Source organism: Hydra vulgaris, chromosome 05, assembly GCF_038396675.1.
Source record: "Hydra vulgaris chromosome 05, alternate assembly HydraT2T_AEP".
NCBI classification, from domain to species: domain Eukaryota; kingdom Metazoa; phylum Cnidaria; class Hydrozoa; order Anthoathecata; family Hydridae; genus Hydra; species Hydra vulgaris.
The window spans coordinates 17,655,989-17,682,500 of NC_088924.1; the positions used below are offsets into that span (position 1 = coordinate 17,655,989).

Consider the following 26,512-nt stretch of genomic DNA (forward strand, 5'->3'; position numbering starts at 1 on the left):
ACTTTTAATTACTTTTGACTTTCGTCCAATATTTTCATGTTGTCAGAAAGTTAAAACCATTAATTTAATTACAAACTATTCGTTTTAAATAAAACCCGCAAAAACGCAAATTTAATTGACCTGAATGTTTTTAAAACAATCTAAATGTTTTTAAAACATCCTAAATGTTTTTAAAACATTCTAAATGTTTTTAAAACATTCTAAATGTTTTTAAAACATTCTAAATGTTTTTAAAACATTCTAAATGTTTTTAAAACATTCTAAATGTTTTTAAAACATTCTAAATGTTTTTAAAACATTCTAAATGTTTTTAAAACATTCTAAATGTTTTTAAAACATTCTAAATGTTTTTAAAACATTCTGAATGTTTTTAATAATTTAATCAATTATTATTATTAATACTTTATTAAACACCCTCTGTAAATGTGTTTACAAGGTAAAAATACATAAAATTAGTTTAAGATATATAAAGAGAGAATAAAGTGGATCACTTGGGAATGTTTTCTTCAAGAGTATTTTTGATGTTTTTATTTTTATTTTTTTTAAGAAAATGTTTGTAATTTAATTTTTTTTAATAAAATGTTTTTTTTTTTTACTGTAAATCATGCATGGAGTGTTGCTTCATTGACTATCTTATAGCCTGACTCGCAACGGAGTGCTGCTACATCGACTGACAAATACCCTGACTCGCAACTGAGTGCTGCTACATCGACCATCTTTTAGCCTGACTTGCAAGAGAGTGCTGCTAAATCGACTGAGTATTTGGTTGAGGCAAGCAGTCTATCAAGTAATAAAAAAAAATTCCAGTCTTGCATTTTAATTTTTACTTTTTGTCAACAAAATACGGAAAAACTTTCTGACAACCAGTTAGGGGTTATATATATATATATATATATATATATATATATATATATATATATATATATATATATATATATATATATATATATATATATATATATATATATATATATATATACATATATATATATATATATATATATATATATATATATATATATATATTCATATATACATATATACATATATACATATATATATATATATATATATATATAATATATATATATATATATATATATATATATATATATATATATATATATATATATATATATATATATATATATATATATATATATATATATATATATATATATACAACCTGTAGATGTTGTCCGAAAGTTTTTTCCATATTTTGTTGGCAAAAAGTAAAAATTAAAATGCAAGACCGGAATTATTTTTTTTATTAATTGATAGACTGCCTGCCCCAACCAAACCCTCAGTCGATGTAGCAACACTCCCTTGCGGGTCAGGCTAAAAGATAGTAGATGTAGCAGCACTCCCTTGCGGGTCAGGCTATTTGTCAGTCGATGTAGCAGCACTCCCTTGCGAGTCAGGCTATTTGTCAGTCGATGTAGCAGCACTTCCTTGCGAGTCAGGCTATAAGATAGTCGATGTAGCAACACTCCGCGCATGATTTACAGTAAAAAAAAATTAAAATAAAAACATTTTATTGAAAAAATTAAAAGTAAAAACATTTTATTAAAAAAAAAATATATAAAAACATTGTTTATATTGTTAAAAACATTCAGAATGTTTTTAAAACATTCTGGTCAATTAAATTTGCGTTTTTGTGGTTTTTTTAAAAAACGATTTATTTGTAATTAAATTAATGGTTTTTACTTTTGTCCAACACGCAAATGTTGGACGAAAGTCAAAAGTAATTAAAAGTGACGTATGTGTTGGCGTAAGAATCACTTTTTTCCTTCCGCTCTTCCCAAAGACAACAAACTATAGATCTATATATATATTTATATATATATATATATATATATATATATATATATATTTATATATTTGTATATATACTATATATTTGTATATATATAATATATAAATATGTGTATATATATATATATATATATATATATATATATATATATATATATTACCCCTAACTGGTTGTCAGAAAGTTTTTCCGTATTTTGTTGACAAAAAGTATGTATGTATATAAATTAGTAAAAATTATTTTATTGTTCTGTTCTTTAAGAACATTAAGCACTCTATTTGTATGTATGTATGTATGTATGTATGTATGCATGTATGTATGTATGTATGTATGTATGTATGTATGTATGTATGTATGTATGTATGTATGTATGTATGTATGTATGTATGATATAGGATTGGGTGTCCTATACATAACCACACGTGTAATTCATTTTTGTTGATAATTTGACCACAGCTGTTTAAACAGCTGTGGTCAAATTGTCAACAAAAATGAGGTTTTGACAACTTAAACATTTTTATCTAAAATAAAAATTAATTCTAATCATTTTGGCAATTGAAATAAACACATTTTATTCAATTTTTATTTATTTACCTAAGCAAATATTTTTCATGATAAATGTTTGAATGTATTTTTCCAAGCTTTTAAATTTAAACCTTTAAAGTAATATTTAAAAATCAGAGATTTAAGATCAATAAATATATATATATATATATATATATATATATATATATATATATATATATATATATATATATATATATATATATATATACATATATATATACATATATATATTTATATATATAAAGAATATATATACATAAAGACATAAATATTTAGAAATTTGGACTGATTTTTTTAAATTAATCAAACACTAGAATGTTATATATCATTTGAAAGCCCTCAAATACAGTATTTTAAAGGTGAAAAATTATGAAAATTCTATAAAAAGTTATGATGTTTTAATAGCAAATTTTCGATATTTAGATTTCTTGATTGTGGTCAAGAAAATTTGTTTTTTCACATAAATTGCTACAACTTTGCTAATTTTTATTCAAATATCTATAACTTGGTATCAAAAGATAGATATAAAAAAAGGACTATAATTTCAAACTAAGTTCTAGGTAAAGGGCACATTGAGGGATCCGGAGGGGGTGCTAATTCACCACCTATACCTCACAAAAATAAAATAAAAATACTAATAATACTTAGAATAATTTCAGGAGACTTTGAGGACCTATCTAAAAGTATTTACTTTTAAGGTAAAGTTGAAATTTGCTTCAATGTTAAATAATGTGAAATTGCTTACAAATATTATGGTACTATGTACAATATTATGGTACATGGTATGATATCATATAATATAAAATTCCTGACTGGGTAATATATTTTAAATCTTTATTTCAAATAGTATTTGTCACACAAAAAACTATCCGACAAACTATCCACCGCAATATTGTCCTCGGTGGCCATTTTTGTATGTGAATTCTAAATCTTATACTTAACAATAAATTTAAAAATAAAGATTAAATAAACAAAATGTTTGCATCCAAATGCTAAAAATGTAAATCAAATATAATCGCTTTAACAATCATTAGCTAATCCCCCTCCCCCCAAACCTTTTTTCCAATTACAGATTTAAGGAAAACAGAATTTAGGTACCAAAAGGGCGACACTTTGTAGGCTATCTGCGACACCTTATTTTTCAATGAAATTTGTTAAGTAGAAAGAAAATTAGTGTAGAAAATTTAACAGATAGTTTTTAAAAATAACCGAACTTTTATTTGACAACATCTTACCATGACAACAAAATTTTCACTAGCAATAAAGTTAATAAAGTCTAGAAACCATTCATAAAAGTCATATAAAAATCAAGGTAAATTCTTCTTTTTTTTCAAAAACAATCTAAGTTTATAAATATTTCTAAAAAGGAACACACCAAAAACACGTTTCCTTGATGCTACTAAAAAAAAGTTCTTAAAATGTGTCTCTAGTTTTTCTGCGTATTTATCGCCTTCAGATCTTGCAATTTCCGCATACCTAATATAATCTTTATAAAATTATGTATTAGCACATAATATATATATATATATATATATATATATATATATATATATATATATATATATATATATATATATATATATATATATATATATATATATGTATATATATATATATATATATATATATATATATATATATATATATATATATATATGTATATATATATATATATATATATATATATATATATATATATATATATATATATATAAAGAATATTTATGTATAAAGAAAAACTTATAAGTATCTCAAAAAAAAACTAAAATTTTAGGTAAAAATGGAGTTTTTTAAGTATGACCTAGAATTCTTAAAATCTAATTAAGCTGATTTTTTGTTATCATACTAGTTTTTTTGTAAACTCATTTAAAAAATCAACTCCTTTAACTGAAGGATCCCTTGATATAGTTTATTTTTTTCTGACACTAACCTTACACCATATTTTAATATCTAAGGTAATATTAAAAAACCCACCTACAAAATATCTAAATAATAATACTCTAATTTAATAGTAGTAGTAGTAGTAGTAGTAGTAGTAGTAGTAGTAGTAGTCGTTTTACATCATTTTAAATTAGTTTCTAGACTTTTCTAAACAAATTTCAATAGTCCACATGGTCTTTTAAGCAAGATCTGAAAGCAAACTAGAGCTGATAAATTTTTATTATCCATGAAGAACTGATGTTGTTCATTGTTTATTTCACAATAAAAATTTAAAGAAACGTTCGTTTGTTGTTGGCTGTTTTTTTTCTTCTAATTTTTATAGCCTGTTTTCTTTTATTAGAAGAGGTTAGTACTAAAATGAGTGGTAAAGTAATTTTTTTTATTAATACTGTGCAATTTCTTTTTGGTTCAGTTTTGTCTTTAGTTTTTTTCAAAATATTTTAAGCAGGTTTTGTCTTATTTTTTAGAGCAATTAGAAAGAGTTGAGTTGTTTTTTAGTTATTTCAATTTACTTTATTGTTATTTTTTGCTATTATAAAGGTTAATAAACGTAAACATTTTTAGGCAGTCTAACTGATTCTGATTTGAGAAAGCTCACTATTCAGTTTTATTTTAAGTTGGAATTTCATTTATGTATTTAAAATGAAAAGTTAAATAAAATATGTGCATATTTTATATTTCTCTGTATCTTTTTTTGTTTTTAGTTTTTTTGGTAATTCACCTCCCTATAGCCAAGAAGGCTAATACAGACGAGGAGGCTACTTAATTGTGGCTATAACACTCTCTCAACTCTATAACCCCAAAACATGAACCTAAGCAAACAAGGCCACTGCACAAAGAATCAAGTCTATATGTATATTAACTTTTAGAAAAAAATTAAAGGAATAGACAAAATAAAAAAAATTCTGCTGGAAGTAATAAAAAAAAAGAAGCTTCTTTATTGTGTTTTGCTTCTTTCTAAAGGTATTTGAATATATATTTATTTAAAAACTTTTAAATTTGTTCTGAAATGGTTTCACCTTTTTTTTATTTCTTTAGATAAAAATATATTGACTGACATTGCTTCGTTTTTATTAACAATGTTATGCATTATAGTCAGCATTCTTTGTTAAATAATTAATACTAAAAAATGTTATTTTATATACTAGATATATCTAAGTTCATTTCATAAACATTTTATATATACATTTTTTTTGTCATACTATTTTGTAAATTATATATACTTATATATCTATATAAACTTACAAAAAAATATGGACCTCAATAATATTTAAATTAAATTGTTATAGGTTTTTATTTTAAAAATTGTTAATTTGTATAAAATTATTCTAACTTCTGTTTATATATTTTTGACTTTAATGATAAACCAGTGGTTAAACTAATGAGTTGAATTATAGATATTTATATATCAAATATATTCAAAGTATTTGCATTTTTTTTTTATCCCAACACCTTTACCAAAATTTTAAAAAATCTTTAGAAAAACAAGTTACAAGACTGTTTTTAAATTCTACTTAACAAAAACAACTGAAAAAATTGTAACATTATATACTAAATTAAAAAAAAAGTTTGGAATTAGTACATATGCAAATATTAAAGAAAAAAGTCTCACCAACACAAGTTTCATTGCTAATGCATGATATTGTTTCAGTATTGTTACCATAACAGTTATAGAAACTCTTTGTACTGTTGCAAATACGTGATCTATTCATCACACTTACTCCACATGATGGTGCACATTCTGACCAACTACTCCACTGCATCCAAATACCTTATTAAAAATTATATAATTTTACTTGCCAAAAAAAAGTAAAAACGATTTTATATAAAGTTATAAATTTCTACTTTAAAGTTTTTTAACTAGTAACCAGTATGAATAATACTGTAATGTACTAGTATTGACAAGTAACCAGGAGTAATGACTAGTAACCAGGAGTATTGACTAGTAACCAGGATTATTGACTAGTAACCAGGAGTATTGACTAATAACCAGGAGTAAAAAAAAAAGTAAATATGGTTTAACTTCAACTGAAACCGTTTTTAAATATTTTAATAAGTTTAAATTTTACATTTATTGCATCTAAAAACTTTAGTAAAATATTTAGCATGTAAACAAATGTTTTGTAATTTTTACTAACCTAAACATGTTATATTGCTGATACAAGATGCTGTCTCAGTAATGTTGCTAGTGCAATTGAACACAGTATTTGTAGTATTGCAAATAAGTGATCTGTTCATCACACTTAATCCGCATGAAGGCAGGCATTCAGACCAATTACTCCAGTGAGTCCATACATCTAATAAGTAAAAACATCAACTAACTTTTTACTAATGAATACAACTTTGTATTTATTGTATCCAAACACTTAATAAATAATAATTAAATTAATTTTTTACCTAATAAATACAACTATAAATTTATTACAAAATAACATTTATAAACTTAACCATTATTAGCATGTTACAACATAATGTTGGTCAAGTATATTTATGTGTAAAAAACTAACGCACATATCTGAAGTTATACTGCATTATACTGCTATTACTTATCAAAAAACTGTTTTTTGAATGAAGAAAAAAAACAACCTACAACCACTTTTTAGTCATAATAAATGTCCTTTATAAATAATGATAAATAAATAATTATTACATTATACATTACATATGTTACTTTAGAAATATGATACTGTTTTAAATTATTACTTTATTATTAATTTTTTTTTAACCTAAACATGTTACATTGCTAATACAAGGCACTATCTCAGTAATGTTGGTCAAGCAATTGGACATATTTATGGTATTGCAAATAAGGGATCTGCTCATCAGACTTTCACCACATGAAGGTAGACATTCAGACCAATTACTCCATTGAAAATAAACGCCTTATAAATAATAACTTAAACTGACATTCTACATGATAAAAACAACTAAAAAAATTGTAACATTATATACTAAATTTTAAAAAAAGTTTGGAATTAGTACAAATGCAAACATTAAAAAAAAAAAGTCTCACCAACACAAGTTTCATTGCTAATGCATGATATTGTTTCAGTATTGTTACCATAACAGTTATAGAAACTCTTTGTACTGTTGCAAATACGTGATCTATTCATCACACTTACTCCACATGATGGTGCACATTCTGACCAACTACTCCACTGCATCCAAATAACTTATTAAAAATTATATAATTTTACTTGCCAAAAAAAAGTAAAAACGATTTTATATAAAGTTATAAATTTCTACTTTAAAGTTTTTTAACTAGTAACCAGTATGACTAATACTGTAATGTACTAGTATTGACAAGTAACCAGGAGTAATGACTAGTAACCAGGAGTATTGACTAGTAACCAGGATTATTGACTAGTAACCAGGAGTATTGACTAGTAACCAGGAGTAAAAAAAAAAGTAAATATGGTTTAACTTCAACTGAAACCGTTTTTAAATATTTTAATAAGTTTAAATTTTACATTTATTGCATCTAAAAACTTTAGTAAAATATTTAGCATGTAAACAAATGTTTTGTAATTTTTACTAACCTAAACATGTTATATTGCTGATACAAGATGCTGTCTCAGTAATGTTGCTAGTGCAATTGAACACAGTATTTGTAGTATTGCAAATAAGTGATCTGTTCATCACACTTAATCCGCATGAAGGCAGGCATTCAGACCAATTACTCCAGTGAGTCCATACATCTAATAAGTAAAAACATCAACTAACTTTTTACTAATGAATACAACTTTGTATTTATTGTATCCAAACACTTAATAAATAATAATTAAATTGATTTTTTACCTAATAAATACAACTATAAATTTATTACAAAATAACATTTATAAACTTAACCATTATTAGCATGTTACAACATAATGTTGGTCAAGTATATTTATGTGTAAAAAACTAACGCACATATCTGAAGTTATACTGCATTATACTGCTATTACTTATCAAAAAACTGTTTTTTGAATGAAGAAAAAAAACAACCTACAACCACTTTTTAGTCATAATAAATGTCCTTTATAAATAATGATAAATAAATAATTATTACATTATACATTACATATGTTACTTTAGAAATATGATACTGTTTTAAATTATTACTTTATTATTAATTTTTTTTTAACCTAAACATGTTACATTGCTAATACAAGGCACTATCTCAGTAATGTTGGTCAAGCAATTGGACATATTTATGGTATTGCAAATAAGGGATCTGCTCATCAGACTTTCACCACATGAAGGTAGACATTCAGACCAATTACTCCATTGAAAATAAACGCCTTATAAATAATAACTTAAACTGACATTCTACATGATAAAAACAACTAAAAAAATTGTAACATTATATACTAAATTTTAAAAAAAGTTTGGAATTAGTACAAATGCAAACATTAAAAAAAAAAAGTCTCACCAACACAAGTTTCATTGCTAATGCATGATATTGTTTCAGTATTGTTACCATAACAGTTATAGAAACTCTTTGTACTGTTGCAAATACGTGATCTATTCATCACACTTACTCCACATGATGGTGCACATTCTGACCAACTACTCCACTGCATCCAAATACCTTATTAAAAATTATATAATTTTACTTGCCAGAATAAAAGTAAAAATGATTTTAAATAAAGTTATAAATTTCTACTTTAAAGTTTTTTAACTAGTAACCAGTATGACTAATACTGTAATGTACTAGTATTGACAAGTAACCAGGAGTAATGACTAGTAACCAGGAGTATTGACTAGTAACCAGGATTATTGACTAGTAACCAGGAGTATTGACTAGTAACCAGGAGTAAAAAAAAAAGTAAATATGGTTTAACTTCAACTGAAACCTTTTTTAAATATTTTAATAAGTTTAAATTTTACATTTATTGCATCTAAAAACTTTAGTAAAATATTTAGCATGTAAACAAATGTTTTGTAATTTTTACTAACCTAAACATGTTATATTGCTGATACAAGATGCTGTCTCAGTAATGTTGCTAGTGCAATTGAACACAGTATTTGTAGTATTGCAAATAAGTGATCTGTTCATCACACTTAATCCGCATGAAGGCAGGCATTCAGACCAATTACTCCAGTGAGTCCATACATCTAATAAGTAAAAACATCAACTAACTTTTTACTAATGAATACAACTTTGTATTTATTGTATCCAAACACTTAATAAATAATAATTAAATTGATTTTTTACCTAATAAATACAACTATAAATTTATTACAAAATAACATTTATAAACTTAACCATTATTAGCATGTTACAACATAATGTTGGTCAAGTATATTTATGTGTAAAAAACTAACGCACATATCTGAAGTTATACTGCATTATACTGCTATTACTTATCAAAAAACTGTTTTTTGAATGAAGAAAAAAAACAACCTACAACCACTTTTTAGTCATAATAAATGTCCTTTATAAATAATGATAAATAAATAATTATTACATTATACATTACATATGTTACTTTAGAAATATGATACTGTTTTAAATTATTACTTTATTATTAATTTTTTTTTAACCTAAACATGTTACATTGCTAATACAAGGCACTATCTCAGTAATGTTGGTCAAGCAATTGGACATATTTATGGTATTGCAAATAAGGGATCTGCTCATCAGACTTTCACCACATGAAGGTAGACATTCAGACCAATTACTCCATTGAAAATAAACGCCTTATAAATAATAACTTAAACTGACATTCTACATGATAAAAACAACTAAAAAAATTGTAACATTATATACTAAATTTTAAAAAAAGTTTGGAATTAGTACAAATGCAAACATTAAAAAAAAAAAGTCTCACCAACACAAGTTTCATTGCTAATGCATGATATTGTTTCAGTATTGTTACCATAACAGTTATAGAAACTCTTTGTACTGTTGCAAATACGTGATCTATTCATCACACTTACTCCACATGATGGTGCACATTCTGACCAACTACTCCACTGCATCCAAATACCTTATTAAAAATTATATAATTTTACTTGCCAGAATAAAAGTAAAAATGATTTTAAATAAAGTTATAAATTTCTACTTTAAAGTTTTTTAACTAGTAACCAGTATGACTAATACTGTAATGTACTAGTATTGACAAGTAACCAGGAGTAATGACTAGTAACCAGGAGTATTGACTAGTAACCAGGATTATTGACTAGTAACCAGGAGTATTGACTAGTAACCAGGAGTAAAAAAAAAAGTAAATATGGTTTAACTTCAACTGAAACCTTTTTTAAATATTTTAATAAGTTTAAATTTTACATTTATTGCATCTAAAAACTTTAGTAAAATATTTAGCATGTAAACAAATGTTTTGTAATTTTTACTAACCTAAACATGTTATATTGCTGATACAAGATGCTGTCTCAGTAATGTTGCTAGTGCAATTGAACACAGTATTTGTAGTATTGCAAATAAGTGATCTGTTCATCACACTTAATCCGCATGAAGGCAGGCATTCAGACCAATTACTCCAGTGAGTCCATACATCTAATAAGTAAAAACATCAACTAACTTTTTACTAATGAATACAACTTTGTATTTATTGTATCCAAACACTTAATAAATAATAATTAAATTAATTTTTTACCTAATAAATACAACTATAAATTTATTACAAAATAACATTTATAAACTTAACCATTATTAGCATGTTACAACATAATGTTGGTCAAGTATATTTATGTGTAAAAAACTAACGCACATATCTGAAGTTATACTGCATTATACTGCTATTACTTATCAAAAAACTGTTTTTTGAATGAAGAAAAAAAACAACCTACAACCACTTTTTAGTCATAATAAATGTCCTTTATAAATAATGATAAATAAATAATTATTACATTATACATTACATATGTTACTTTAGAAATATGATACTGTTTTAAATTATTACTTTATTATTAATTTTTTTTTAACCTAAACATGTTACATTGCTAATACAAGGCACTATCTCAGTAATGTTGGTCAAGCAATTGGACATATTTATGGTATTGCAAATAAGGGATCTGCTCATCAGACTTTCACCACATGAAGGTAGACATTCAGACCAATTACTCCATTGAAAATAAACGCCTTATAAATAATAACTTAAACTGACATTCTACATGATAAAATCAACTAAAAAAATTGTAACATTATATACTAAATTTTAAAAAAAGTTTGGAATTAGTACAAATGCAAACATTAAAAAAAAAAAGTCTCACCAACACAAGTTTCATTGCTAATGCATGATATTGTTTCAGTATTGTTACCATAACAGTTATAGAAACTCTTTGTACTGTTGCAAATACGTGATCTATTCATCACACTTACTCCACATGATGGTGCACATTCTGACCAACTACTCCACTGCATCCAAATACCTTATTAAAAATTATATAATTTTACTTGCCAGAATAAAAGTAAAAATGATTTTAAATAAAGTTATAAATTTCTACTTTAAAGTTTTTTAACTAGTAACCAGTATGACTAATACTGTAATGTACTAGTATTGACAAGTAACCAGGAGTAATGACTAGTAACCAGGAGTATTGACTAGTAACCAGGATTATTGACTAGTAACCAGGAGTATTGACTAGTAACCAGGAGTAAAAAAAAAAGTAAATATGGTTTAACTTCAACTGAAACCTTTTTTAAATATTTTAATAAGTTTAAATTTTACATTTATTGCATCTAAAAACTTTAGTAAAATATTTAGCATGTAAACAAATGTTTTGTAATTTTTACTAACCTAAACATGTTATATTGCTGATACAAGATGCTGTCTCAGTAATGTTGCTAGTGCAATTGAACACAGTATTTGTAGTATTGCAAATAAGTGATCTGTTCATCACACTTAATCCGCATGAAGGCAGGCATTCAGACCAATTACTCCAGTGAGTCCATACATCTAATAAGTAAAAACATCAACTAACTTTTTACTAATGAATACAACTTTGTATTTATTGTATCCAAACACTTAATAAATAATAATTAAATTAATTTTTTACCTAATAAATACAACTATAAATTTATTACAAAATAACATTTATAAACTTAACCATTATTAGCATGTTACAACATAATGTTGGTCAAGTATATTTATGTGTAAAAAACTAACGCACATATCTGAAGTTATACTGCATTATACTGCTATTACTTATCAAAAAACTGTTTTTTGAATGAAGAAAAAAAACAACCTACAACCACTTTTTAGTCATAATAAATGTCCTTTATAAATAATGATAAATAAATAATTATTACATTATACATTACATATGTTACTTTAGAAATATGATACTGTTTTAAATTATTACTTTATTATTAATTTTTTTTTAACCTAAACATGTTACATTGCTAATACAAGGCACTATCTCAGTAATGTTGGTCAAGCAATTGGACATATTTATGGTATTGCAAATAAGGGATCTGCTCATCAGACTTTCACCACATGAAGGTAGACATTCAGACCAATTACTCCATTGAAAATAAACGCCTTATAAATAATAACTTAAACTGACATTCTACATGATAAAAACAACTAAAAAAATTGTAACATTATATACTAAATTTTAAAAAAAGTTTGGAATTAGTACAAATGCAAACATTAAAAAAAAAAAGTCTCACCAACACAAGTTTCATTGCTAATGCATGATATTGTTTCAGTATTGTTACCATAACAGTTATAGAAACTCTTTGTACTGTTGCAAATACGTGATCTATTCATCACACTTACTCCACATGATGGTGCACATTCTGACCAACTACTCCACTGCATCCAAATACCTTATTAAAAATTATATAATTTTACTTGCCAGAATAAAAGTAAAAATGATTTTAAATAAAGTTATAAATTTCTACTTTAAAGTTTTTTAACTAGTAACCAGTATGACTAATACTGTAATGTACTAGTATTGACAAGTAACCAGGAGTAATGACTAGTAACCAGGAGTATTGACTAGTAACCAGGATTATTGACTAGTAACCAGGAGTATTGACTAGTAACCAGGAGTAAAAAAAAAAGTAAATATGGTTTAACTTCAACTGAAACCGTTTTTAAATATTTTAATAAGTTTAAATTTTACATTTATTGCATCTAAAAACTTTAGTAAAATATTTAGCATGTAAACAAATGTTTTGTAATTTTTACTAACCTAAACATGTTATATTGCTGATACAAGATGCTGTCTCAGTAATGTTGCTAGTGCAATTGAACACAGTATTTGTAGTATTGCAAATAAGTGATCTGTTCATCACACTTAATCCGCATGAAGGCAGGCATTCAGACCAATTACTCCAGTGAGTCCATACATCTAATAAGTAAAAACATCAACTAACTTTTTACTAATGAATACAACTTTGTATTTATTGTATCCAAACACTTAATAAATAATAATTAAATTAATTTTTTACCTAATAAATACAACTATAAATTTATTACAAAATAACATTTATAAACTTAACCATTATTAGCATGTTACAACATAATGTTGGTCAAGTATATTTATGTGTAAAAAACTAACGCACATATCTGAAGTTATACTGCATTATACTGCTATTACTTATCAAAAAACTGTTTTTTGAATGAAGAAAAAAAACAACCTACAACCACTTTTTAGTCATAATAAATGTCCTTTATAAATAATGATAAATAAATAATTATTACATTATACATTACATATGTTACTTTAGAAATATGATACTGTTTTAAATTATTACTTTATTATTAATTTTTTTTTAACCTAAACATGTTACATTGCTAATACAAGGCACTATCTCAGTAATGTTGGTCAAGCAATTGGACATATTTATGGTATTGCAAATAAGGGATCTGCTCATCAGACTTTCACCACATGAAGGTAGACATTCAGACCAATTACTCCATTGAAAATAAACGCCTTATAAATAATAACTTAAACTGACATTCTACATGATAAAATCAACTAAAAAAATTGTAACATTATATACTAAATTTTAAAAAAAGTTTGGAATTAGTACAAATGCAAACATTAAAAAAAAAAAGTCTCACCAACACAAGTTTCATTGCTAATGCATGATATTGTTTCAGTATTGTTACCATAACAGTTATAGAAACTCTTTGTACTGTTGCAAATACGTGATCTATTCATCACACTTACTCCACATGATGGTGCACATTCTGACCAACTACTCCACTGCATCCAAATACCTTATTAAAAATTATATAATTTTACTTGCCAGAATAAAAGTAAAAATGATTTTAAATAAAGTTATAAATTTCTACTTTAAAGTTTTTTAACTAGTAACCAGTATGACTAATACTGTAATGTACTAGTATTGACAAGTAACCAGGAGTAATGACTAGTAACCAGGAGTATTGACTAGTAACCAGGATTATTGACTAGTAACCAGGAGTATTGACTAGTAACCAGGAGTAAAAAAAAAAGTAAATATGGTTTAACTTCAACTGAAACCTTTTTTAAATATTTTAATAAGTTTAAATTTTACATTTATTGCATCTAAAAACTTTAGTAAAATATTTAGCATGTAAACAAATGTTTTGTAATTTTTACTAACCTAAACATGTTATATTGCTGATACAAGATGCTGTCTCAGTAATGTTGCTAGTGCAATTGAACACAGTATTTGTAGTATTGCAAATAAGTGATCTGTTCATCACACTTAATCCGCATGAAGGCAGGCATTCAGACCAATTACTCCAGAGAGTCCATACATCTAATAAGTAAAAACATCAACTAACTTTTTACTAATGAATACAACTTTGTATTTATTGTATCCAAACACTTAATAAATAATAATTAAATTAATTTTTTACCTAATAAATACAACTATAAATTTATTACAAAATAACATTTATAAACTTAACCATTATTAGCATGTTACAACATAATGTTGGTCAAGTATATTTATGTGTAAAAAACTAACGCACATATCTGAAGTTATACTGCATTATACTGCTATTACTTATCAAAAAACTGTTTTTTGAATGAAGAAAAAAAACAACCTACAACCACTTTTTAGTCATAATAAATGTCCTTTATAAATAATGATAAATAAATAATTATTACATTATACATTACATATGTTACTTTAGAAATATGATACTGTTTTAAATTATTACTTTATTATTAATTTTTTTTTAACCTAAACATGTTACATTGCTAATACAAGGCACTATCTCAGTAATGTTGGTCAAGCAATTGGACATATTTATGGTATTGCAAATAAGGGATCTGCTCATCAGACTTTCACCACATGAAGGTAGACATTCAGACCAATTACTCCATTGAAAATAAACGCCTTATAAATAATAACTTAAACTGACATTCTACATGATAAAATCAACTAAAAAAATTGTAACATTATATACTAAATTTTAAAAAAAGTTTGGAATTAGTACAAATGCAAACATTAAAAAAAAAAAGTCTCACCAACACAAGTTTCATTGCTAATGCATGATATTGTTTCAGTATTGTTACCATAACAGTTATAGAAACTCTTTGTACTGTTGCAAATACGTGATCTATTCATCACACTTACTCCACATGATGGTGCACATTCTGACCAACTACTCCACTGCATCCAAATACCTTATTAAAAATTATATAATTTTACTTGCCAGAATAAAAGTAAATATGATTTTAAATAAAGTCATAAATTTCTACTTTAAAGCTTTTTAACTAGTAACCAGTATGACTAATACTGTAATGTACTAGTATTGACAAGTAACCAGGAGTAATGACTAGTAACCAGGAGTATTGACTAGTAACCAGGATTATTGACTAGTAACCAGGAGTATTGACTAGTAACCAGGAGTAAAAAAAAAAGTAAATATGGTTTAACTTCAACTGAAACCTTTTTTAAATATTTTAATAAGTTTAAATTTTACATTTATTGCATCTAAAAACTTTAGTAAAATATTTAGCATGTAAACAAATGTTTTGTAATTTTTACTAACCTAAACATGTTATATTGCTGATACAAGATGCTGTCTCAGTAATGTTGCTAGTGCAATTGAACACAGTATTTGTAGTATTGCAAATAAGTGATCTGTTCATCACACTTAATCCGCATGAAGGCAGGCATTCAGACCAATTACTCCAGTGAGTCCATACATCTAATAAGTAAAAACATCAACTAACTTTTTACTAATGAATACAACTTTGTATTTATTGTATCCAAACACTTAATAAATAATAATTAAATTAATTTTTTACCTAATAAATACAACTATAAATTTATTACAAAATAACATTTATAAACTTAACCATTATTAGCATGTTACAACATAATGTTGGTCAAGTATATTTATGTGTAAAAAACTAACGCACATATCTGAAGTTATACTGCATTATACTGCTATTACTTATCAAAAAACTGTTTTTTGAATGAAGAAAAAAAACAACCTACAACCACTTTTTAGTCATAATAAATGTCCTTTATAAATAATGATAAATAAATAATTATTACATTATACATTACATATGTTACTTTAGAAATATGATACTGTTTTAAATTATTACTTTATTATTAATTTTTTTTTAACCTAAACATGTTACATTGCTAATACAAGGCACTATCTCAGTAATGTTGGTCAAGCAATTGGACATATTTATGGTATTGCAAATAAGGGATCTGCTCATCAGACTTTCACCACATGAAGGTAGACATTCAGACCAATTACTCCATTGAAAATAAACGCCTTATAAATAATAACTTAAACTGACATTCTACATGATAAAAACAACTAAAAAAATTGTAACATTATATACTAAATTTTAAAAAAAGTTTGGAATTAGTACAAATGCAAACATTAAAAAAAAAAGTCTCACCAACACAAGTTTCATTGCTAATGCATGATATTGTTTCAGTATTGTTACCATAACAGTTATAGAAACTCTTTGTACTGTTGCAAATACGTGATCTATTCATCACACTTACTCCACATGATGGTGCACATTCTGACCAACTACTCCACTGCATCCAAATACCTTATTAAAAATTATATAATTTTACTTGCCAGAATAAAAGTAAAAATGATTTTAAATAAAGTTATAAATTTCTACTTTAAAGTTTTTTAACTAGTAACCAGTATGACTAATACTGTAATGTACTAGTATTGACAAGTAACCAGGAGTAATGACTAGTAACCAGGAGTATTGACTAGTAACCAGGAGTATTGAATAGTAACCAGGAGTATTGACTAGTAACCAGGAGTAAAAAAAAAAAGTAAATATGGTTCAACTTCAACTAAAACCTTTTTTAAATATTTTAATAAGTTTTAATTTTACATTTCTGTTTAAAAACCTAAAGCATATATTTCAATTTAATGCATTATACTGCTGATTCTTATTGTAAAACTTTTTTTCTGATAAAGAAAAAAAAAAGTACAACAGTAAAATTTATACAACAGTTTTATTATAAATGCCTTTTTATACATACATAATGACAAATAAATAATTATCATATTATACATTACAAGTGTTTTCCATATTTTATAAATATGAAACCATTTTAATTTATTATTTATAACTTTATTAAAAAATTGTGTATAACAAAAAATTTTTTTTAATCTAAGCATGTGCTATTGCTTATACAAGACACTATCTCAGTAATGTTGATAGAGCAATCGGACATATTTGTGGTACTGCATATAAGTGTCAAAACTAGTTGAAACACCTACTGTTCGTTTTACTTGTTAATATTGTGACATTAAGTGTAAATAGTATACTTTAAACATTTAAAAACTTTATCTGCTAAAAAGAAGTGATTTATACAAAATATAACTTTCCTTCTAACTTAAATATAACTTAACATATTAAGGTTTTTAACTAGTTAAAAAAGCTTAATACAGAAGACCAGGAGTTAAAGTTAAGGCAAATATGATTCAACTGAAAGAAAGGACAAAATTCCTTTTAAATATATAAAGTTTAAATTTTATAACACTTTACTGAGAAAATTAGCAAATAAGCAATAAAAAAAAAAAAGCTCAAATATGTAAGCAATTTATGCAAGTAAAATTCATGTAAGTTATAAAGTTTATCAGAATGGATGCATTATACATAAGATATGGATGCATATAAATCTCAATTTAAAACTATACTATGAAACAATATAAGTATTTTATGTTGTGCTTAACCTTTTTTTTTTTTTTTTTTAATTTTTCATGAAAAATAATTTTTCTCAATTTGCATTAAGAGGTCAATTTTCATCAATAGATATTAAACAAATTAATTATTCAACCTTTTTAATCTATCTTAATGAAGATAATATTGTTATATAACTAACCTAAAATAATATTTAAGTTAGTTATATAAAAAAAGTTAAAATTTAAATTTAATTTTAGTTCTTATCTCTTTTAGAGATAAGAGCTAAGTTTAACTTTAGCTTAATTAAATTAGCCAAATTTGCTTAAGTTAAAAATTTGCTGTTGTTCAATCAACATTTTGAATACCTAGGATTGAATTTGTAATGCATTGTAATATATAAAATACTTAAAAACAGCAGTTATGTAATTTATTTTTCAACAAAATAATGAGTTTTCAGGAAGCGCAAGTGTCACACAAGTGTCAAGCAGAGCTTTACTTGTTCTTGATCTAACAAAAAGTTGAAAATACTTGCTCTGATTCTACTCTTTTTGCAGTTCTTTCGTTACTTCAAAGACCAACATTTACTTACAAAGACCAACATTTTTTTGAAATAGACTTAAACTTCTTATTGAGTTATGTCTTTATTATTAGCTTAAGTTTAACTTTATTCATTTATAAGTTTAAGTTTATTCAATCAACATATGCAGTCTAACTGTTATTCAATTAACATATGCAAAGAGGGAAGGTAGGTGATTAGGGTTGTCTGGAAAACAAGTCACAAAGTTGACTATCTGAGCAAGAGATTGAGAAGTACAGAAGTTATGAGCTTGAGTGCCAACATGGTCAATGTGTGATAAGCATTAAAGTAACCAATAACTCAAAATTATGAACCTCTTGTAAATAGCCCTTGTTTCACATTATCTAACATGGCTCTTACATACACTATGCAATATAAATACCAAAGTTATTTAATCACAAACGATATGCAGGATAACAAAGATATAAAACAAGTACATTCTTTTTATGGTCATCTGTATGTAACCTCATCAGCAGAAAGTTCAGCACAACACAAATACAAACAAAACAATACAATCATGTTATTTCATGCCTTTTGCAGCCTAATTTATGAATGTTAGCTAAGATTTTGCGAAAAGACTCATTTCGTTGTCTATGTGTCACATATAATAATGCACTTCAATATTAAACAAGCAACCATAGAACAGTAGTAGCGAATTTTTTGTGAAGCATGATGCCCATTCACCTAATGTTGTTATTTGTAAGCAACAATACTCATCATTGCCACTGCTGCAGGATAGTGAGAACCTTATCATAAAAGCTTTTCTTAACTCTGACAGGTTCATGCAGTCTCAATTTATTTTCAAACGGAGAGCAGAGTTATATTTATAACACTTTAAATTTTCTTTTTAAATTTGGATTCTGTTTATATTCAAGTGGATAACCCATTTAGATATACTTTTTTAATCCACATTATTTTACCCATTGTATATTTATTAACTTGGGCCTTGAGTTAATAAATTATATTGATTCATTATTGATATATACAGGGTGCGTAAAAAGTTCCCGCACTCAGTATTTACGACGTAAAAACACCTAGAACTATCATAATGTGCCAAAAGTTTAAACATTTATTCTTGATAACATACTAAACAACAAAAACAAGTCAGATCTTAAAAAGTCCTCCTTTTGCTTTGATACACGCCCTGAGGCACTTGGGGAATGCTTCAACCGCGGCGGAAACCATATCATCGTCAAAAGAGTGGCCCACTCTTTTTCAAGTGCTTGCCGTAGAGAGTTCAAATTTGGATGACGAACAGCTACAATCTTGGCCTTCATAATTCCCCAAATGGAATAGTCGAGGGGATTAAGATCCGGGCTGTTTGGAGGCCACTCTTCTTGTGTGATGAAACCCGAAAAATTGGCTTTGCACCAATCCTGGACAACCGTTGTTTTGTGGGCTGGGGCGGAATCCTATTGAAACGTCCAAAACCGCTGTCGGAAGTGTGAATCGGTCCAAGTTAATACCTCTGTCATCAAAATATCATCCAGTTAGTTTTGAGCTCTGATTTTCACTCCTTGATCGACAAAAACCAATGGCATCTTGCCGTCTCCTGTAATCGCTCCGAAAACCATCACTGCTTGGGGGTGAGCTGTCTTTGAAGCAATTCGACCTTTCTGGTTTGCTTCTTAAACGTTTCCAGCAATTATCTGGTCATTCTGATGGTTCACGAACTGCTCGACAGTGACACTCATCCGTGAAGAGACACTTGTCCGTGAAAAGAATTGTCGAGGTGTTTGCCAGCTTCTTGAATCGCTTGAGAAGCTCCTTGCAACGGGCAAAACGAGTGGCTTTCATCTGATCAGTAAGTACGTGAGCTTTTTGAATTTTGTACAGGTATTTTCCGAGCTTTTTGTGGACAATTTGCAGAACTGAACCTTCCGAAATCCCTTCATCCTTGGTCATTTGTCTCATCGATCGTTTTGGGTTGTACAGGATCTTGTCGCGGATTTTTTTGACAATTTTACCCGAAGTTGCAGTTTTCGGTCTTCCAGAACGTCGATGATCATCAATAGAACTAGTTTCTTCAAGTCGCTTCAAGCAATCGTAAACCGTATGCCGCGGAACATTCAGAAGACGAGCGATCTCTGATGCTTTCTTTTTCTCTTTAGCTTGCCTCTCGATTGCCAGCCGCAAACCTCTTGATTTTGTCATGGAACCTAAAAACATCAATATTAAAACATATTCAAAGATTAGGGAAGAGCATAAATAATGCAGAAAAATAAACGGTACGCTTTAAAATAAGGGAAATAACGTCGTTGCCAGAGGAGTACGGGAACTTTTTACGCACCCTGTATATTATATATGTATATATTTATATCAATAAAATATTTTTCTCAACTAAAACTATGATTGAGTTAATGTTTATTTTTCTTTAAAATAAGATAATGAAATGAAATTGTTGGTTGAAAGGATTCTTAAAGAAAAGTTCTATTATCTATATTTTCCATGTAAAATGATTTTGAGATAAGAAGTCAAGAAAAATTATCATGTCAATAAAAGACACAGCTATAAGGTGATTATATATATTATTGTTTTATTGAGCAGCAAATGCTTGAATGATGACTTGAAGTTAAAAATAAACATAAAATAGTTTTTTATTTTATGAAGAGCACAAGAGCTAAACTTGCCATTTCTTTTATTTGACAGAAATGGCAAGATTATTTGGCCACATTGTGGCACAACCTTTTAAATCGTATACTCCAAAATTATTTACTTAAGTTATTTACTTTTAATATTTTAAAGATTAAAATATTAAAAGTTATTTACTTTTAATACTTTAATCTTTAAAATATTAAAAGTAAATAACTTTTTTTAAAGAATTCTAATGTTTAAGAAATTGTAGTATTCTTTAGATATTAGGAAAAGTCTATTTTTAACAGAACTATTTATACTTTTGCAGAGAGGCTTGGAGATAATATGGGAAACAAGTTTGAGTAGGTATGTAGGAATACTATTGGGACCTAAACTGTTTTTATTTAGTAGATTTTTTATAAGATTTGTTATCTGTTTAACAAAAATAGGTTAAATAAATAGTCTGCAAAAATACATTTAGGAAAAACAATTTTTGTTAAAAGTATTTATTAAATATTTACAAAGTAATTAGTAAACATGTTTGATACAGCTTTGCTGTTTGAAACCATATTGCCGTTAAACTTGAGATCAAAATATTTACCGGAAGAGAAAGATGATTTGATACAAATAATATCTTTTTGTATATTTCCCCATATTTTTTACATTGTTGATGTTATTCTTAAAAAGGTTTATGTAGTGTGATTTCTTAGAAAGTTTCAGTAAGTTGCTAATTTTAATTTGATGATTCAATTGTGTTACAAGTTGACTTTACAGAAAACTTCTTAACTTACCTGCAAGTTTGGCCTGATGGTCCTAGCAGCTGTTTAAAAAATTACTAGAATTATTTTGCTACATCGCACTAAAATGTACCATGACAATTGTGACCATGATGATGATAAATGAACACCATAAAAAGATAAACAACACAAAAAAGTTGTTTGAAGAGCTCTTATCAACGACATAACAGCATTTTATAAAGCCATCAAAGATTAAAGACAAGTAAACATTTTCATGGTTGCTGCTAAAATAATTAAACATGCTTTTGATAACACAGAACTTGGAAACGCCATTGCTAATAGTGGTAAAGAATTAGAATATAGCTATTGCTCAAAGCTAAAAACAGGTTAATGATCAAATTGAAATAAAGCCATATAAAAGAGTAATTTGAAAAATATTTTTAAATGTTAAGAAACTATTATGATGCCATTCAAGAATCCAAAGCATAAGATAAAATATCAACAAGCTCTTGTAGAGCTTGTAGATATTTTATCTACAAGAGCTAAACTACAGTCATTTCTTTTGTTTGACAGAAATGGCAAGATTATTTTGTCACATTGTGGCGCAACCTTTTAAAGCGTATACCCCAAAATCTTTAAAATATTAAAAGTAAATAATTTTTTTAAAAGAAACTCTAATGTTTAAGAAAGTTATTTGGTGGTGTAAATTTTTAACTTGTGTTAAAAATTTAAAATTTTAAGTTTTTAAAATCTCTAAAATCTGATCTTTTTGAAGAAAAAAAAATTAAATGTCGTTGCTGTGACAACGTGAAATTGCTGATAACATTTTTATAGCAAAAATTTCATATTTTTATACTATTTTGCTAATATTAAGTTAATAGTCAATTTGCCTGCATTTTGCAATAATGACTGCAAGACATCTTTTAGGCATTGAATCAACCAAATTTTTTAACCATTGCGGATCAATGTTTAAACAAATAGACACTGTTTAGAGAAAGAATAGTGTAGAATTATTCAATCTATGTGTAAATTACAATGTTTATCAAATATCTGTCATTAGAATAAGAAAAAAGCTCATCAGTTGCATTGGAAATTTTGATAAATTTATGAAATATAACGAAATAAAAGAGTACAAAACATGAATCAGTTATTTAATATGCCTCAAAAATACCACAAGACAATTGAAAAAAGATTTTATTTAAAATGGCAGATAAAGAGTACAAGTCAAGTAAGTACAATATCAAAATTTTAGGCTTTAAAGCATTTATTTAAGTACTCAAATCAAACTTAAAATTTCATTTAACATCCAGTATATAGAAATGAAAAGTGCTTTATAGATTTTTTCAATTTTCAGGATCAAAAAATCACAGCTTTTCTAAGCTTGTTTCAGAAACACCTTCTGAAGCCAAGTTCAAAAAAAAAGTTAATCAAGAAATCTTAGTTAAAAACTGAAAAAAACTCTTACAAATGCTACATTAGACACAAAGATATATTCAAACTTAAGATGCATTAATTAAGATGCTTAAGATGCAAAATGCACAAACAAAAGTAATTCCTATTAAAAGCTAGTTCTCTTATACATACTATTGAAAATTTCTTTTTCAGGTATTAAATAAGTGATAGATATTCTTAAAGAACAAAGCAATAATAAATTTAATGCTCAATATTCTTAAAGAACAGAGCAATAATAAATTAGTATATATTAGTATATATAAATATATATATATATATATATATATATATATATATATATATATATATATATATATATATATATATATATATATATATATACACACACACACACACACACACACACACACACACACACACACACATATATATATATATATATATATATATATATATATATATATATATATATATATATATATATATATATATATATATATATATACACATATGTATATTTAAACAACTTAAAAATGTATTCTACACAATAGAGTGCTCAAATGTTCTTAAAAGAACAGAGCAATTATATATTAGTAGAAAATCACTTAACAAAAATTTTTTTCATTTTACACTGTGTTTATTCAACAAAGATTTATCAGAAATGCATTTCTGATGAATGTTTGTTAATGAAACACAGTGTAAAATGAAAAAAATTTTTGTTAAGTGATTTTCTACTAATATATATATATACATATACTGTATATTAGACTGCTTCATTTTGGGGTCATGAAAAAATTTAAAGTACCATGGAGTTTTATCTGCTGCGCAGACCCCTATTTTATTAGTAGATTTTTTTTTTTTTGAGTTTTAACCACTTTTAGGGGTTGCTCAAGTGCCCTAATGGTCTAATTTTAGACTTATTTACCCTTTTTTAAGCTTATTTTCAACACGTTTGAGCGGGTTCTAAAACTCAAAATAATTCTATTTTTTTTCTTTCCAGAGTTTCTTCTAAGTTAATAGAAAAAAAAAAAATGCATGGTAATTTAATTTGCTTAAAATATTTTGTCTAAACCTAACTAAAAAATTGCATAGTTATGCGGATTTTTACCAATTTTTACGCTTCGCATTTACTTTAATACTTTAGCGTACTTGCTTAAACACGTTATGCGAATTACTTTTTAGCAAAGACGATATTTAATTTTCATTTAAAAACGCGGGAAATAATTATTGATAACTTTCATGATACACTTACTTCATATGCTTATTAGAGCTATTTACTACAGTTTTATTCATGTTGGGAAAAAGTAAGAAAAAAGTAAATTTTTTGGTTGGGGAATCCAGGTCATCCTTACCATAAGACAAATTTTCTACAGAGCAAGAGGTTTTGCAATACTTCTTGCATTTAAAGGAGAAGCATCCAAAACAAAAAGAAAGTAGAATTATCCACTGTCCGTTGACAAAACACTTTGAAATCAGATGCCATAATGAAAAGTCTGTATGCTGCACTCTTTCAAAGTTAATTGCACCTTGGTTGAAGGGTGGATTTTAGATTTTGCAATTACAAACAATTAGGTAGGTACCAGACTGTATTTGTTTTTGTTTTATTTGTATATTATTAGAGGAAAACAATTAATATAACAAATATCTGCTGTTAAATAAATTAATTAACAGAAATAGATGTGTTGTAAAATGTTCAGAACCTACAAATCACATTTTTTAGTAAAAAGATAGAGAAGCTGATCCTAACTTGGAAACTGTTAAAAAAAAACAAATCAAGACAAACTTTATCAGAAATTGAAAAAAAGAGGAAATTTTTAACTCAGATGAAAAGGATCTTTTGGATTGCACCTGAGCTCGATACTCTGGTTGCAATCATTAAAGCTGATAAGAAAAGAAGTTGTCGAGACAAGACTGAAGATATTGCTTTTTTATTAGACCAATTAGGAGATAGAAAAACAAGAATAGGTGGATTAGACACAAGGTACATTTCCTCTGTTAACAGGAGTTTATCCAAGTTTGAAATGAGATCAAGTTTGAATAAAACCATGTCAGAGAGTGAATTCAGCTCAAATGGATCCGATAAAAATGAAGATAATGATGATTTCCCGTATCCAGATCCAGAGTTAAAGAAGAAAGTCAAAAAACCAGATACTGTTCTACTTCCAAAAGATATTCTCAAGAGAACTGCTGATACTGCTGTTGGGGAAGGATTAAGTCATAGGCAGCATACTGCCATGGTTAATAGTATAATTGCTAAATCAGGTGGAAATATAGATGAATTTAAATGTTCAACCTCTACAGCATTAAGAGCAGCAGATAAAGTCATTTATGATGAATCAAAGAGGATCAAGGACCATTTGAGAAATTTCAGAAATAATAATAAGAACATTTTAGTTCAACTCCATTTTGATGGAAAAGTATGTCATGAATATACTGATAGGAAAAAATCAGAAAAAGATCGATTAGCAATATTAATAAACGGTAACATGGAAACGCACCTGTTGGGAATTCCAGCTATTTCTTCCGGAACTGGCGAAAATCAAAAAAATGCGATCAGAGATATCTTGAATTGCTTTGACCTTACAAACAGTATACAAGCTGTTACATTTGATACAACCAGAATCAACACTGGAAACAAAAATGGAGCTGTTTCTTTACTGGTAAATGAAGTTTTTCAGCGACCAGTTTTATCTATTGCATGCCGACATCATATAAACGAGCTACACATAACACATTTCTGGAAAAATTATCCAATTAGTGCTACTTCTGGACCAGATAATATGCTGTTTAAAATATTAAAATCAACAT

General features: G+C 26.4%; 2 protein-coding genes across 16 annotated transcripts in view; one reads left to right on the top strand and one right to left on the bottom strand.

Annotated features, from left to right (window-relative positions):
• Nucleotides 1-26,512, bottom strand: part of LOC136080643 (SCO-spondin-like) — a 180,233-nt gene that overhangs the window by 18,321 nt on the left and 135,400 nt on the right. For 4 of the 15 annotated variants that reach the window (XR_010638573.1, XM_065797557.1, XM_065797567.1 and 1 more), the window contains 25 exons: nucleotides 17,147-17,305; nucleotides 16,861-17,016; nucleotides 16,273-16,431; nucleotides 15,746-15,904; nucleotides 15,459-15,614; nucleotides 14,871-15,029; nucleotides 14,344-14,502; nucleotides 14,057-14,212; nucleotides 13,469-13,627; nucleotides 12,942-13,100; nucleotides 12,655-12,810; nucleotides 12,067-12,225; nucleotides 11,540-11,698; nucleotides 11,253-11,408; nucleotides 10,665-10,823; nucleotides 10,138-10,296; nucleotides 9,851-10,006; nucleotides 9,263-9,421; nucleotides 8,736-8,894; nucleotides 8,449-8,604; nucleotides 7,861-8,019; nucleotides 7,335-7,493; nucleotides 7,048-7,203; nucleotides 6,460-6,618; nucleotides 5,934-6,092 (listed from right to left, as the gene is read on the bottom strand). Coding sequence is in view for 14 of the 15 variants with exons in the window: in XM_065797557.1 (XP_065653629.1) it covers nucleotides 5,934-6,092; nucleotides 6,460-6,618; nucleotides 7,048-7,203; nucleotides 7,335-7,493; nucleotides 7,861-8,019; nucleotides 8,449-8,604; nucleotides 8,736-8,894; nucleotides 9,263-9,421; nucleotides 9,851-10,006; nucleotides 10,138-10,296; nucleotides 10,665-10,823; nucleotides 11,253-11,408; nucleotides 11,540-11,698; nucleotides 12,067-12,225; nucleotides 12,655-12,810; nucleotides 12,942-13,100; nucleotides 13,469-13,627; nucleotides 14,057-14,212; nucleotides 14,344-14,502; nucleotides 14,871-15,029; nucleotides 15,459-15,614; nucleotides 15,746-15,904; nucleotides 16,273-16,431; nucleotides 16,861-17,016; nucleotides 17,147-17,305 (3,951 nt within the window). In the remaining variant the exon portion in view is untranslated. The remainder of the gene's footprint in view (nucleotides 1-5,933; nucleotides 6,093-6,459; nucleotides 6,619-7,047; nucleotides 7,204-7,334; nucleotides 7,494-7,860; nucleotides 8,020-8,448; nucleotides 8,605-8,735; nucleotides 8,895-9,262; nucleotides 9,422-9,850; nucleotides 10,007-10,137; nucleotides 10,297-10,664; nucleotides 10,824-11,252; nucleotides 11,409-11,539; nucleotides 11,699-12,066; nucleotides 12,226-12,654; nucleotides 12,811-12,941; nucleotides 13,101-13,468; nucleotides 13,628-14,056; nucleotides 14,213-14,343; nucleotides 14,503-14,870; nucleotides 15,030-15,458; nucleotides 15,615-15,745; nucleotides 15,905-16,272; nucleotides 16,432-16,860; nucleotides 17,017-17,146; nucleotides 17,306-26,512) is intronic. The other 11 variants (XM_065797560.1, XM_065797562.1, XM_065797559.1 and 8 more) reach the window with 11 other exon arrangements.
• LOC136079910 (uncharacterized) overlaps nucleotides 22,566-26,512 on the top strand; it is a 4,196-nt gene continuing 249 nt past the window's right edge. The window contains exons 1-4 of the mRNA XM_065796583.1: nucleotides 22,566-22,677; nucleotides 22,744-22,869; nucleotides 23,646-23,713; nucleotides 25,528-26,512. The exon at nucleotides 25,528-26,512 is cut by the window's right edge and continues 26 nt beyond it. Coding sequence (XP_065652655.1) covers nucleotides 22,566-22,677; nucleotides 22,744-22,869; nucleotides 23,646-23,713; nucleotides 25,528-26,512 — 1,291 coding nt within the window. The remainder of the gene's footprint in view (nucleotides 22,678-22,743; nucleotides 22,870-23,645; nucleotides 23,714-25,527) is intronic.